This window comes from Nerophis lumbriciformis, linkage group LG26 (genome assembly GCF_033978685.3).
Source record: "Nerophis lumbriciformis linkage group LG26, RoL_Nlum_v2.1, whole genome shotgun sequence".
In the NCBI taxonomy this organism is placed as follows: domain Eukaryota; kingdom Metazoa; phylum Chordata; class Actinopteri; order Syngnathiformes; family Syngnathidae; genus Nerophis; species Nerophis lumbriciformis.
This window is the reverse complement of record NC_084573.2, coordinates 7,217,501-7,232,500: the sequence shown is the minus strand read 5'-3', so window position 1 is coordinate 7,232,500 and position 15,000 is coordinate 7,217,501. Positions and strand designations below refer to the sequence as shown.

Sequence of the window (15,000 nt, the reverse complement as noted above, 5' to 3'; positions counted from 1 at the left end):
AAGTCATGTGATGTCATGTGAAGTCATGTGAAGTCATGCGAAGTCATGAGATGTCATGTGATGTCATGTGATGTCATGTGATGTCATGTGAAGTCATGAGATGTAATGTGAAGTCATGAGATGTCATGTTAAGTCATGTGATGTCATGTGTTGTCATGAGATGTCATGTTAAGTCATGCGATGTCATGTAAAGTCATGTGAAGTCATGTGATGTCATGAGAAATCATGTGAAGTCATGTGATGTCATGTGATGTCATGTGAAGTCATGAGATGTCAAGTAAAGTCATGAGATGTCAAGTGAAGTCATGCGAAATCATGAGATGTCATGAGATGTAATGTGAAGTCATGAGAAGTCATGTGATGTCATGAGATGTCATGTGATGTCATGTGAAGTCATGAGATGTCATGTGATGTAATGTGATGTCATGAGATGTAATGTGAAGTCATGAGAAGTCATGTGATGTCATGTGATGTCATGTGATGTAATGTGAAGTCATGAGATGTCATGTGAAGTCATGAGATGTCTTGTGTAGTCATGTGAAGTCATGTGATGTAATGTGATGTCATGAGATGTCATGTGAAGTCATGTGAAGTCATGAGATGTCATGTTAAGTCATGTGATGTCATGTTAAGTCATGTGATGTCATGTGATGTCATGTAAAGTCATGTGATGTCATGAGATGTCATGTGAAGTCATGAGACGTCATGAGATGTCATGAGTTGCGTGCGCAGAGCAGAGTGAGCGTCTCACCGAGGCCTTGGCGTGTTTTCCGGCTGCGTCTCTGCTGCTCCAGACACGGCAGCCCCCCCACGCGGGAGAAGCACATCATCTTGTTGATGAAGAGGAAGAGGAGGGCCAGCGCCGCCACCAGCACGCCCACCGCCGTCAGGAAGCCCACGGCCTCTGGCGTGACTGGCGGGACGAGGGAGAGGGGACACACAATGACACACTGATCAGACCACACAAACAGACAGCCTGCGCACGCACACACGCACACACACACACACACACACACACACACAGCATGGCACATGTGATAACACACAGACACAACAAGTCATGTTTTAGTGCGACGTAAACATCATGTCTCAGCATACAAGACAACTTTTCATGTCACCAAAACACATGAAGGTGCCCAACGGCCATCTCCAGTTGCCATGGCGACACCTCACTCAGGTTCAAATCCACCACGCGCTTCTTTGGTAGGCGACCTCCTGTTGGGTCGGCCATGTTTAGTCACATGTTATATGACATCACTGACTTTCATAGTGTCACCATGTGCTACATGTTATACCCCTGCTTTGCTTCTTTTTACACTTGTATTGTAACATGACGGCCACAGTTGGACCCTGGAAGTGAATATCTCCTAAAACAGGGGTGTCAAACAGGTCCCGCCAACACGTTCAAAATGGGCTGAAATTTAAGAAACTGCTGTTCTAAACGTGTCCACTAGATGTCACCATAGCAATTCTTCAACGTGTGAAACCACGCTTGTTATTACTTCGGATGTTGAACGTATTGCTTTTTCGGTGGATTACATGCACCCTAAACCTATCCTAGCCCCGCCCCTAATCCTATTTTATGATACCGAGCCACGTGATCCGTGATGTAGAGGAGGAACCACGGATCCCTTCCCCATCAACGACGACGCTAATCAAGCAGACTTTGCGAGAGCCAACACAGATTACTTTGGGTGAAATGACGATCCAGAACCTTATATATTTGAGCCTGAACCCAAAGAGGATGAGCGATAAGTTTTAGAACCACGTACCACGCTTGTTATTATTTCAGATGTCGAATGTATTGCTTTTTCGGTGGATTACATGCACCCTAAACCTATCCTAGCCCCGCCCCTAATCCTATTTTATGATACCGAGCCACGTGATCCGTGATGTAGAGGAGGAACCACAGATCCCTTCCCCATCAACGACGACGCTACTTTGCGAGAGCCAACACCGATTACTTTGGGTGAAATGACGATCCAGAACCTTATATTTTTGAGCCTGAACACAAAGAGGATGAGCGATAAGTTTTAGAACCACGTACCACGCTTGTTATTATTTCAGATGTCGAATGTTTTGCTTTTTCGGTGGATTACATGCACCCTGAACCTATCCTAGCCCCGCCCCTAATCCTATTTTATGATACCGAGCCACGTGATCCGTGATGTAGAGGAGGAACCACAGATCCCTTCCCCATCAACGACGACACTAATCAAGCAGACTTTGCGAGAGCCAACAACGATTACTTTGGGTGAAATGACGATCCAGAACCTTATATTTTTGAGCCTGAACACAAAGAGGCTGAGCGATAAGTTTTAGAACCACGTACCACGCTTGTTATTATTTCAGGTGTCGAATGTATTGCTTTTTCGGTGGATTACATGCACCCTAAACCTATCCTAGCCCCGCCCCTAATCCTATTTTATGATACCGAGCCACGTGATCCGTGATGTAGAGGAGGAACCACAGATCCCTTCCCCATCAATGACGAGGCTACTTTGCGAGAGCCAACACCAATTACTTTGGGTGAAATGACGATCCAGAACCTTATATTTTTGAGCCTGAACACAAAGAGGATGAGCGATAAGTTTTAGAACCACGTACCACGCTTGTTATTATTTCAGATGTCGAATGTATTGCTTTTCCGGTGGATTACATGCACCCTAAACCTATCCTAGCCCCGCCCCTAATCCTATTTTATGATACCTAGCCACATGATCCGTGATGTAGAGGAGGAACCACAGATCCCTTCCCCATCAACGACGACGCTACTTTGCGAGAGCCAACACCGATTACTTTGGGTGAAATGACGATCCAGAACCTTATATTTTTGAGCCTGAACACAAAGAGGATGAGCGATAAGTTTTAGAACCACGTACCACGTTTGTTATTATTTTAGATGTCGAATGTATTGCTTATTCGGTGGATTACATGCATCCTAAACCTATCCTAGCCCCGCCCCTAATCCTATTTTATGATACCGAGCCACGTGATCTGTGATGTAGAGGAGGAACCACAGATCCCTTCCCCATCAACGACGACGCTAATCAAGCAGACTTTGCGAGAGCCAACACCGATTACTTTGGGTGAAATGACGATTCCAGAACCATATATTTTTGAGCCTGAACACAAAGAGGATGAGCGATAAGTTTTAGAACCACGTACCACGCTTGTTATTACTTCGGATGTTGAACGTATTGCTTTTTCGGTGGATTACATGCACCCTAAACCTATCCTAGCCCCGCCCCTAATCCTATTTTATGATACCTAGCCACGTGATCCGTGATGTAGAGGAGGAACCACAGATCCCTTCCCCATCAACGACGACGCTAATCAAGCAGACTTTGCGAGAGCCAACACCGATTACTTTGGGTGAAATGACGATCCAGAACCTTATATTTTTGAGCCTGAACACAAAGAGGATGAGCGATAAGTTTTAGAACCACGTACCACGCTTGTTATTATTTCAGATGTCGAATGTATTGCTTTTTCGGTGGATTACATGCACCCTAAACCTATCCTAGCCCCGCCCCTAATCCTATTTTATGATACCTAGCCACGTGACCCGTGATGTAGAGGAGGAACCACAGATCCCTTCCCCATCAACGACGATGCTACTTTGCGAGAGCCAACACCGATTACTTTGGGTGAAATGACGATCCAGAACCTTATATTTTTGAGCCCGAACACAAAGAGGATGAGCGATAAGTTTTAGAACCACGTACCACGCTTGTTATTATTTCAGATGTCGAATGTATTGCTTTTTCGGTGGATTACATGCACCCTAAACCTATCCCAGCCCCGCCCCTAATCCTATTTTATGATACCGAGCCACGTGATCCGTGATGTAGAGGAGGAACCACAGATCCCTTCCCCATCAACGACGACGCTAATCAAGCAGACTTTGCGAGAGTCAACACCGATTACTTTGGGTGAGATGACGATCCAGAACCTTATATTTTTGAGCCTGACAACAAAGAGGATGAGCGATAAGTTTTAGAACCACGTACCACGCTTGTTATTATTTCAGATGTCGAATGTATTGCTTTTTCGGTGGATTACATGCACCCTAAACCTATCCTAGCCCCGCCCCTAATCCTATTTTATGATACCGAGCCACGTGATCCGTGATGTAGAGGAGGAACCACAGATCCCTTCCCCATCAACGACGACGCTACTTTGCGAGAGCCAACACCGATTACTTTGGGTGAAATGACGATCCAGAACCTTATATTTTTGAGCCTGACCACAAAGAGGATGAGCGATAAGTTTTAGAACCACGTACCACGCTTGTTATTATTTCAGATGTCGAATGTACTGCTTTTTCGGTGGATTACATGCACCCTAAACCTATCCTAGCCCCGCCCCTAATCCTATTTTATGATACCGAGCCAGCATGTGATCCGTGATGTAGAGGAGGAACCACAGATCCCTTCCCCATCAACGACGACGCTAATCAAGCAGACTTTGCGAGAGTCAACACCGATTACTTTGGGTGAGATGACGATCCAGAACCTTATATTTTTGAGCCTGACAACAAAGAGGATGAGCGATAAGTTTTAGAACCACGTACCACGCTTGTTATTATTTCAGATGTCGAATGTATTGCTTTTTCGGTGGATTACATGCACCCTAAACCTATCCTAGCCCCGCCCCTAATCCTATTTTATGATACCGAGCCACGTGATCCGTGATGTAGAGGAGGAACCACAGATCCCTTCACCATCAACGACGATGCTAATCAAGCAGACTTTGCGAGGGCCAACACCGATTACTTTGGGTGAAATGACGATCCAGAACCTTATATTTTTGAGCCTGAACACAAAGAGGATGAGCGATAAGTTTTAGAACCACGTACCATGCTTGTTATTATTTCAGATGTCGAATGTATTGCTTTTTCGGTGGATTACATGCACCCTAAACCTATCCTAGCCCCGCCCCTAATCCTATTTTATGATACCTGGCCACGTGATCCGTGATGTAGAGGAGGAACCACAGATCCCTTCACCATCAACGACGATGCTAATCAAGCAGACTTTGCGAGAGCCAACAACGATTACTTTGGGGAAAAATTACGATCCAGGACCTTATATTTTTGAGCCCGAACACAAAGAGGATGAGCAACAAGTAGAGATGTCCGATAATGGCTTTTTTTGCCAATATCCCGATAATGTCCGATTCCGATATCAACCGATACCGATACATACAGTCGTGGAATTAACACATTATTATGCCTAATTTAGTTGTGATGCCCCGCTGGATGCATTAAACAATGTAACAAGGTTTTCCAAAATAAATCAACTCAAGTTATGGAAAAAAAATGCCAACATGGCACTGCCATATTTACTATTCAAGTCACAAAGTGCATTATTTTTTTTAACATGCCTCAAAACAGCAGCTTGGAATTTGGGACATGCTCTCCCCGAGAGAGCATGAGGTTGAGGTGGGCGGGGTTGAGTTGGGGGGGGTAGGGGATAGCGGGGGGGGGGGGGGGGGGTATATTGTAGTGTCCCGGAAGAGTTAGTGCTGCAAGGGGTTGTGGGTATTTGTTCTGTTGTGTTTATGTTGTGTTACGGTGCGGATGTTCTCCCGAAATGTGTTTGTCATTCTTGTTTGGTGTGGGTTCACAGTGTGGCGCATATTTGTAACAGTGTTGAAGCTGTTTATACGGCCACCCTCAGTGTGACCTGTATGGCTGTTGACCAAGTATGCATTTCATTCACTTGTGTGTGTGAAAAGCCGTAGATATCACGTGACTGGGCCGGCACGCAAAGGCAGTGCCTTTAAGGTTTATTGGCGCTCTGTACTTCTCCCTACGTCCGTGTACACAGCGGCGTTTTAAAAAGTCATTAATTTTACTTTTAGAAACCGATACCGATAACATCCGACATTACATTTTAAAGCATTTATCGGCCGATAATATCAGCAGTCCGATATTATTGGACATCTCTAAAACTAACCATAATAAAACATAATAAAACAAACACTTACTGTAATATTACCACTCTCGCTGTGACGTCGACTGACGGGACGCTCACATAATTCCGTTTAGATGAAGAATCAATCACAATCCTCACGTAGGGTTAAAAAAAAAAAAAGTTCCTGCAGGAAGTGTCTTTTTGTGTCTTTTTCGCCATCTCGGGGGATGTTTAGTTTAGTTTAGTTTATTATTTTTCTTCGGTCAGTGGTCAACAAAATAAATAAACAGTTTTACATAAACAAACAGTTGTACATTCATAAATTGAAAATGTTGCAGACCGAAAGGGTTTAGGCTGAAGTTGAACACTTATTGCGCCTACTAACCCTATAAACAAAGTCAAATACAAGATGAGCTTCCAAAAATTATGAAATTTCCTTTGCACAACATATTATAAATACACCTTGAACACTGTTCAATTATACACACAGTAAAGACATGTGAAATATCCTTGTACACGTGTGAGTTAAATGTGAAAGCGAAAGTGGACCAGAGTGTCGGTGCATGGCCACATTTGTCTACTAGCAGGTGAGAAATGCATGAATTATAATCTAGATTTTACTTTTAGTCAGTGTGTCAACAATAGCAGCGTAAGCTAGCATTAGCTCACTGCTATCAATGCGCCGCTAAAATAGTCCGTCTGCGTTAGCACTTATAATAACAATATCACTCATATTTGGTTCATTTTCAGGTCACGACATGTAAATGGGGTGTTGTTGGCACTTTCTGGATGATTTTTAGAGGCGCAACAGAGCACCCTCCATCTGTTGACTCAATTGTTAGATATTTATTTACCATTTTGAATGCATAAAAAAGCCAAGTATATATAGTTCTTGTCTTACATAAGAATTGTGAATGATAAACAGCACATTTATTTCTAATTTTGTGTATTTCCAGTACGACTGACCTAATAATATGGTCAGCGTGCAGAAGCGTTAGTACCGTGATGTCAATCTACGAAAATAGCCAAAGGTATTCGGAGCCGAATATTCAAAACGCCATCCATTTTCTACCGCTTGTCCCTTATATTTATATTATATATTTATATTCAAAATGGCTGACTGAATTTGTAGCATTTTGTGAATTTTACGGTATTTTCTAGAGATGTCCGATAATATCGGCCTGACGATATTATCGGCCGATAAATGCGTTAAAATGTAATATCGGAAATGATCGGTATCGTTTTTTTATTATTGGTATAATTTTTTTTTTTTTTTTTTTTTTAATTAAATCAACATAAAAAACACAAGATACACTTACAATTAGTGCACCAACCCAAAAAAACATTCACACAAAAGGGTTGTTTCTTTCTGTTATTAATATTGTGGTTCCTACATTATATATCAATATATATCAATACAGTCTGCAAGGGATACAGTCCGTAAGCACACATGATTGTGCGTGCTGCTGGTCCACTAATAGTACTAACCTTTAACACTTAATTTTACTCATTTTCATTAATTACTAGTTTCTATGTAACTGTTTTTATATTGTTTTACTTTCTTTTTTATTCAAGAAAATGTTTTTAAATTATTTATCTTATTTTATTAATTTTTTTAAAAAGGACCTTATCTTCACCATACCTGGTTGTCCAAATTAGGCATAATAATGTGTTAATTCCACGACTGTATATATCGGTATTGGTTGAAATCGGTATTGGTAATTAAAGAGTTGGACGATATCGGATATCGGCAAAAAGCCATTATCGGACATCCCTAAATTTGACACCCCGGCCCTAAAAGGTGGATCATCACCCTTGAGCTGTGCTGGACCTTCAGAGGTTCTCCTGTTGTGGTCGCCGCTAACGACTTGCATGCTCGAAATGGAGGAGATGGTGCATTCAGGTGTGGTCGTAAAGTGGACTCGCCCTGCTCAGCTGCTGCCTCGGCAACACAGACAGTTCAGTGTTGGCTCACTAAGGAAGGCCAGATGGACCGGAAGAACCCGCGGGTGACCTGCTTGCACACGCACACACGCACACACGCACACACACACACACACACACACACACACACACACACACACACACACACACACACACACACACACACACACACACACACACACACACACACACACACACACACACACACACATCAACTACAAGTGAAAGCCTCATCTGTTGCCTCCAGTCAAACTTTAAGGTTAGATTTGAAAAAAGACAAGAGTCGCTTTTAACGCAGTACTTATCAAATATTGGATTAATCCACCTATTGAAACTGCAATATTTATGTTTATGAGGGCCCAAACAGTGCAGTGTTTATGTTTATGAGGGCCCAAACAGTGCAGGGTTTATGTTTATGAGGGCCCAAACAGGCCAAAGTTTATGTTTATGAGGGCCCAAACAGTGCAGTGTTTATGTTTATGAGGGCCCAAACAGGCCAGGGTTTATGTTTATGAGGGCCCAAACAGGCTAGGGTTTATGTTTATGAGGGCCCAAACAGACCAGGGTTTATGTTTATGAGGGCCCAAACAGGCTAGGGTTTATGTTTATGAGGGCCCAAACAGACCAGGGTTTATGTTTATGAGGGCCCAAACAGCCGAGTGTTTATGTTTATGAAGGCCCAAACAGGCCAGGGTTTATGTTTATGAGGACCCAAACAGTGCAGTGTTTATGTTTATGAGGACCCAAACAGTGCAGTGTTTATGTTTATGAGGACCCAAACAGTGCAGTGTTTATGTTTATGAGGGTCCAAACAGCCGAGTGTTTATGTTTATGAGGGCCCAAACAGGCCAGGGTTTATGTTTATGAGGGCCCAAACAGGCCAAAGTTTATGTTTATGAGGGCCCAAACAGTGCAGTGTTTATGTTTATGAGGGCCCAAACAGGCCAGGGTTTATGTTTATGAGGGCCCAAACAGGCTAGGGTTTATGTTTATGAGGGCCCAAACAGACCAGGGTTTATGTTTATGAGGGCCCAAACAGGCTAGGGTTTATGTTTATGAGGGCCCAAACAGACCAGGGTTTATGTTTATGAGGGCCCAAACAGCCGAGTGTTTATGTTTATGAAGGCCCAAACAGGCCAGGGTTTATGTTTATGAGGACCCAAACAGTGCAGTGTTTATGTTTATGAGGACCCAAACAGTGCAGTGTTTATGTTTATGAGGACCCAAACAGTGCAGTGTTTATGTTTATGAGGGTCCAAACAGCCGAGTGTTTATGTTTATGAGGGCCCAAACAGGCCAGGGTTTATGTTTATGAGGGCCCAAACAGGCCAGGGTTTCTGTTTACGAGGGCCCAAACAGGCTAGGGTTTATGTTTATGAGGGCCCAAACAGACCAGGGTTTATGTTTATGAGGGCCCAAACAGCCGAGTGTTTATGTTTATGAGGGCCCAAAGAGCCCAGTGTTTATGTTTATGAGGGCCCAAACAGCCGAGCGTTTATGTTTATGAGGGCCCAGACAGCCCAGTGTTTATGTTTATGAGGGCCCAAACAGGCCAGTGTTTATGTTTATGCGGCCCAAACAGCCCAATGTTTATGTTTATGAGGGCCCAAACAGGCCAGGGTTTATGTTTATGAGCGCCCAAACAGGCTAGGGTTTATGTTTATGAGGGCCCAAACAGGCCAGTGTTTATGTTTATGAGGGCCCAAACAGCCGAGTGTTTATGTTTATGAGGGCCCAAACAGCCCAGTGTTTATGTTTATGAGGGCCCAAATAGCCGAGTGTTTGTTTTTGAGGGCCCAAACAGCCGAGTGTTTGTTTATGAGGGCCAAAACAGTGCAGTGTTTATGTTTATTAGGGACCAAACAGTGCAGTGTTTATGTTTATGAGGGCCCAAACAGCCCAGTGTTTATGTTTATGAGGGCCCAAACAGCCGAGTGTTTATGTTTATGAGGGCCCAGACAGCCCAGTGTTTATGTTTATGAGGGCCCAAACAGGCCAGTGTTTATGTTTATGCGGCCCAAACAGCCCAATGTTTATGTTTATGAGGGCCCAAACAGGCCAGGGTTTATGTTTATGAGGGCCCAAACAGGCCAGGGTTTATGTTTATAAGGGCCCAAACAGTGCAGTGTTTATGTTTATGAGGGCCCAAACAGTGCAGTGTTTATGTTTATGAGGGCCCAAACAGGCCAGGGTTTATGTTTATAAGGGCCCAAACAGTGCAGTGTTTATGTTTATGAGGGCCCAAACAGTGCAGTGTTTATGTTTATGAGGGCCCAAACAGTGCAGTGTTTATGTTTATGAGGGCCCAAACAGTGCAGTGTTTATGTTTATGAGGGCCCAAACAGGCCAGGGTTTATGTTTATAAGGGCCCAAACAGTGCAGTGTTTATGTTTATGAGGGCCCAAACAGTGCAGTGTTTATGTTTATGAGGGCCCAAACAGTGCAGTGTTTATGTTTATGAGGGCCCAAACAGGCCAGGGTTTATGTTTATGAGGGCCCAAACAGCCCAGTGTTTATGTTTATGAGGGCCAGAAAAGCCGAGTGTTTATATTTATGAGGGCCCGAACAGACGAGTGTTTGTTTATGAGGGCCCAAACCGTGCAGTGTTTATAAGGGCCCGAACAGACGAGTGTTTGTTTATGAGGGCCCAAACCGTGCAGTGTTTATAAGGGCCCGAAAAGCCGAGTGTTTATATTTATGGGCACAGTTTACGTTTACCTCCCAGGGGGTGATCAAGGGTGATGGGTCAAATGCAGAGAATAATTTCGCCACACTTAGTGTGTGTGTGACAATCATTGGTACTTTAACTTTATACATACACACGTATATATATATATATATATATATTATATATGTATATATATATATATATATATAATAAATATATATAAATATATATATGTATATATATATATATAAATATATATATATATATATATATATATATATATATATATATACACGTATATATATACACATCATACGTGTATATATATATATATATATATATATACACATCATACGTATATATATATATATATATATATATATATATATATATATATATATATATATATATATTGATGGAGGCAGATAATTAGATATATCCATATTTGTGTGTTATTTCTTTTAAACTATAGTCATATTACAAAACAGCTAGTGTTCTTTATTTGTTATCTTTTGGTTGTCTGCAAATACTGTGTGCCTACTTTTGACAATGTGAAGGGGGGAGATCTTTTCTGCTTCTCGTCTAAAACCGACTTTAGATAATAAACAAAAGTGACCTGGAGTGAGCTGGGAGAAAGGGGGAGTAGTAATAAATTATTTCTCTTATCTTTCCCTTTGCCCAGCTGTGGAGAAAGGGACAAGGAGGGTGGGGTCAAGAGAGACGAGATAAAAGAAGAAGTTTTGCCGTATGAAAAGTTAGGCCAATTTAGCTGTGCGAGTGAGCGCTTCTGTACGGGATTTGGTCTCAAGTTTATTTCCAAAGGCTTTGGAAATAAAATTACAAAATACCTATTCTGTCTCTTGTGGTTCTTCTACTCAGCTTTACGTGTCATAAAAAAGCTTGGTAGTGACCAGCAACTTGAATTCCCTGGGAGGAACAACTGGTCAAAACGCAACAATATATACACACACACACACACACACACAGCCAGCAGATTTGCTCACATTTTCAGTAGACCCATAATAATTTCATAAAAAAGGCAAACTTCATGAATGTTTTTTGTGACCAACAAGTATGTGCTCCAATCACTCTATCACAAAAAAATAAGAGTTGTAGAGATTATATATATATATATCCATTCATCCATTATATACCGCTTGTCCCTTATATATATATATATATATATATATATATATATATATATATAAACAGATACTAAACTAATGGCTAAATTGCAAAAAGTGTTTAGTAAATGACAGGATGTGGGCGTGGCATGGCGCCAAACTTTAATCTGATGGTTCGCCACAAAACATGAAACGTTAATAACGTCATCCTAATTGCTACAAACGATGACATTCTATAGTAGCTTTATTTATTTTTGTTTTATTTTTTTCTATCAGGGCCCTATTGAAATTGTTTTTCTCCTATATGTTTGGACGCCTTTTTTTGAGGCCCTTAACATGCACATATGTTGCAGGCGATTCAGGTATGGTGACAACTTCTCTATTCCAGGGTCGAGAAACACTTTTGGTGGTGGGTCAGGGCATCGGGAAGGAAGTGACCGCAAGCGACTCACTGCTCCAATTGATTGTTTTCCTAACAATCTTCAAAAGAAATGGTTGCGAGTCACGTGGATGTCACGCTACACCGGCCTCCAATAAAAATAACATCCATTGAAAACATCCGCGCTGCGTTCAAGGACCCGGCTGCACCAAGGTCAAATCCGCCGTCTCGTGAGTCATCCGACCACACACGCTCGCTAAACACACAAACGTGAGAATGAGCGTTACCATGGGAACAACCCGGCGGCTCTATTACGGTATAATGAGCGCGGCGTTTCCCGCCCACGTGTAAGAAGGTCTCATGTTACCATGGCGCTGCCTGTCCGCGTGCTTCCGATTGGGTGAGAGCGCCGTCTTTACCGGCGGTCCTCCGCCGCCTGCGGGCTGCCCGTCTTCCAGATACGCGCAAACGCTCCCAACGCAAGCCTGGCGCAGTCCATGAATTAAGGCCGGGATGTCCGATTTACCAACAGGTCCTCCGGGAAAGGGGCGGAGTCACAGCCCCGCAGACGGGTTTAAATGTAACCTGACGGCACACCTCATGGATCTGTCCTCAGTCCTCCACTTTGAGCATCAACTGAATTACCATGAATTGATTTACGTGGACCCCGACTTGAACAAATTGAAAAACTTTTTGGGGTGTTACCATTGAGTGGTCAATTGTACGGAATATGTGCAATCTACTAAAACAAGTTTCAATCAATCAATCAATCAACTAAACACTCTTCCAGCTGTTTGCTTCCGTCATCAGGCTTCACGCTTCGTCTCCGTTTCGGTTATCGGGCCGCAAACGAACGTGCGATGCGGACACGTTTGTTACTGGATACTTTCTAATGCGGTTCGAGAATTTGCATACACAAGTGAAATGCGACCATAATTATTCGATGCTTGTTTATTCAATTAAGTACACTTGAAATATGGCGAGCTTGTTTTGCTATTGTGTGCTTAGCTGTTGCGTACCTGCCAGCTCCAAAGCCTACACCAGTGAGTCTCAAACGCTTTCACAAAGTATCACCTCGGGAAAAAACGTCTTCTCCCCGAGTACCACCATTAACCCTCTAAAGCAGTGGTCGCCAACCACCGGGCCGCGGTACCGGTCCGTGGATCGATTGGTACCGGGCAGCACAAGAAAAAAAATACAAAAATTAATTTTTATTTTTATTTTTTTAATATAAATTAAATCAACATAAAAAACACAAGATACACTTACAATTAGTGCACCAACCCAAAAACCTCCCTCCCCCATTTACACTCATTCACACAAACGGGTTGTTTCTTTCTGTTATTAATATTCTGGTTCCTACATTATATATCAATATATATCAACACAGTCAGCAGGGATACAGTCCGTAAGCACACATGAATGTATTTTTTTATGACAAAAAACAAAAAACAAAATTTTTTTTTTTTTTAAATAACACCCCCCCCCTCCTCCCCCCCGGTCCGTGGGACACATTTTCAAGCGTTGACCGGCCCGCAGTTACAAAAAGGTTGGGGACCACTGCTCTAAAGGCCTTAGTGGCCACATGCGTGGACAGCACCTTTTAGCTCTTATTTCCAAAATTGTGTACACTACTGAATTGGGGTCTTATGGCCACTAATGTGGACACTTATACTGCCACCTGGTGGTGTCAGAAGAGTATAACATACAATGGAATTTGGAGAGAAAAAAAGTGTGAAAATAAGAATTAGCATGTCACTAAACATGAAGTACACATTTGTGTACTTATGGACTAAGTCACGGGTCGGCAACCCGAGGCTCTAGCTCTTTAGCGCCGCCCTAGTGGCTCTCTGGAGCTTTTTCAAAAATGTATGAAAAATGGAAAAAGAAAAAAAGAAAAGAAAATAAAATAAATAAATAAATATTGACTGTTACCCCCCTAAAAAAAAAAAATAAATACATATTGACTGTTGTTACCCAAAGTATATTAAGTGGGATTTTTCAGAAAAACAAATATATACAGTAACACAAAAGCAACCTGTCTCTGTGATCACTATAGGTGAATAGCCATGCCTTGAGGCGTTTTTTCCGGTCCATTATTTTTGCTGCTTGTGTGACATCACAGGAAATGACGTAGCTCAGTCTAATGACAGGGCATTTCTTGTGGGACGGGATTCGTTCCCAGGGATTCGAATAAAGAACCAACTCTTTTGCTTTACTACAGTGGCCTCGATAACGGGAAACGGTTCTCAAAAAGGGATTTGAGTCCATGGAATCGGTTCTTTTCTTATCAAACAACTGGGAGAACCGGTTTCGAACATCATCCTTAGTCTTGACAAGCCCAATTTTCTTGTTCTATTGGCAGATCATTTTGCTTAGTTCAAATAAAATACCTCTAATTTTTGTATTTTTTTTTCTTCTTGTTTTTGAACACTGATTTTTTGCAGTGTGTATGCTAGCATATTAAGCTTTTGTCAAAGACTTGACTCAAAGAGAAGAAATTGTGTGATTCTTTGAGGACATTTAGACTAAAATTAGACAGCTTTGCACAAGTAAACACGCTGCAGGACTGCCCGTATCGGCGCTCATATCGTAGGTTTTAGATGCCAGCCGATATAGTCCCATACTTGTTTTTTTGTTGTTGCTGATATCGGACCGATATATGTATCGCAGCGGTTGTGGCTGCATAGGCTAGAATGGAATAAAACGCTTTGGTGCAGTTAAAGAAGTGAGGGAGGGGGCGGGGTTAATCCCTGCAATATATATTGTATCCACACCCAGTGGAGCACGATACGGACAATACAGGATATGAATGGCGAACATTCGGCGCACGTGATATCGTGACGACGCACGTTGGTGACGCGTTCTAGCTGTGTCGTGCAAAGTTACTGTGGCATTCATTTTTTTTAATTTGTAAATTTTTTTAATTTTTATTTTTAAAAATTAACATTTTTTTTAGGGTTA

At 42.3% G+C, this 15,000-nt stretch overlaps 1 protein-coding gene across 1 annotated transcript in view; it reads right to left on the bottom strand.

The window, feature by feature from the left end:
• The window catches only part of syt16 (synaptotagmin XVI), a 59,678-nt gene that overhangs the window by 20,039 nt on the left and 24,639 nt on the right, over nucleotides 1–15,000 (bottom strand). The window contains exon 2 of the mRNA XM_072916121.1: nucleotides 752–976. Coding sequence (XP_072772222.1) covers nucleotides 752–976 — 225 coding nt within the window. The remainder of the gene's footprint in view (nucleotides 1–751; nucleotides 977–15,000) is intronic.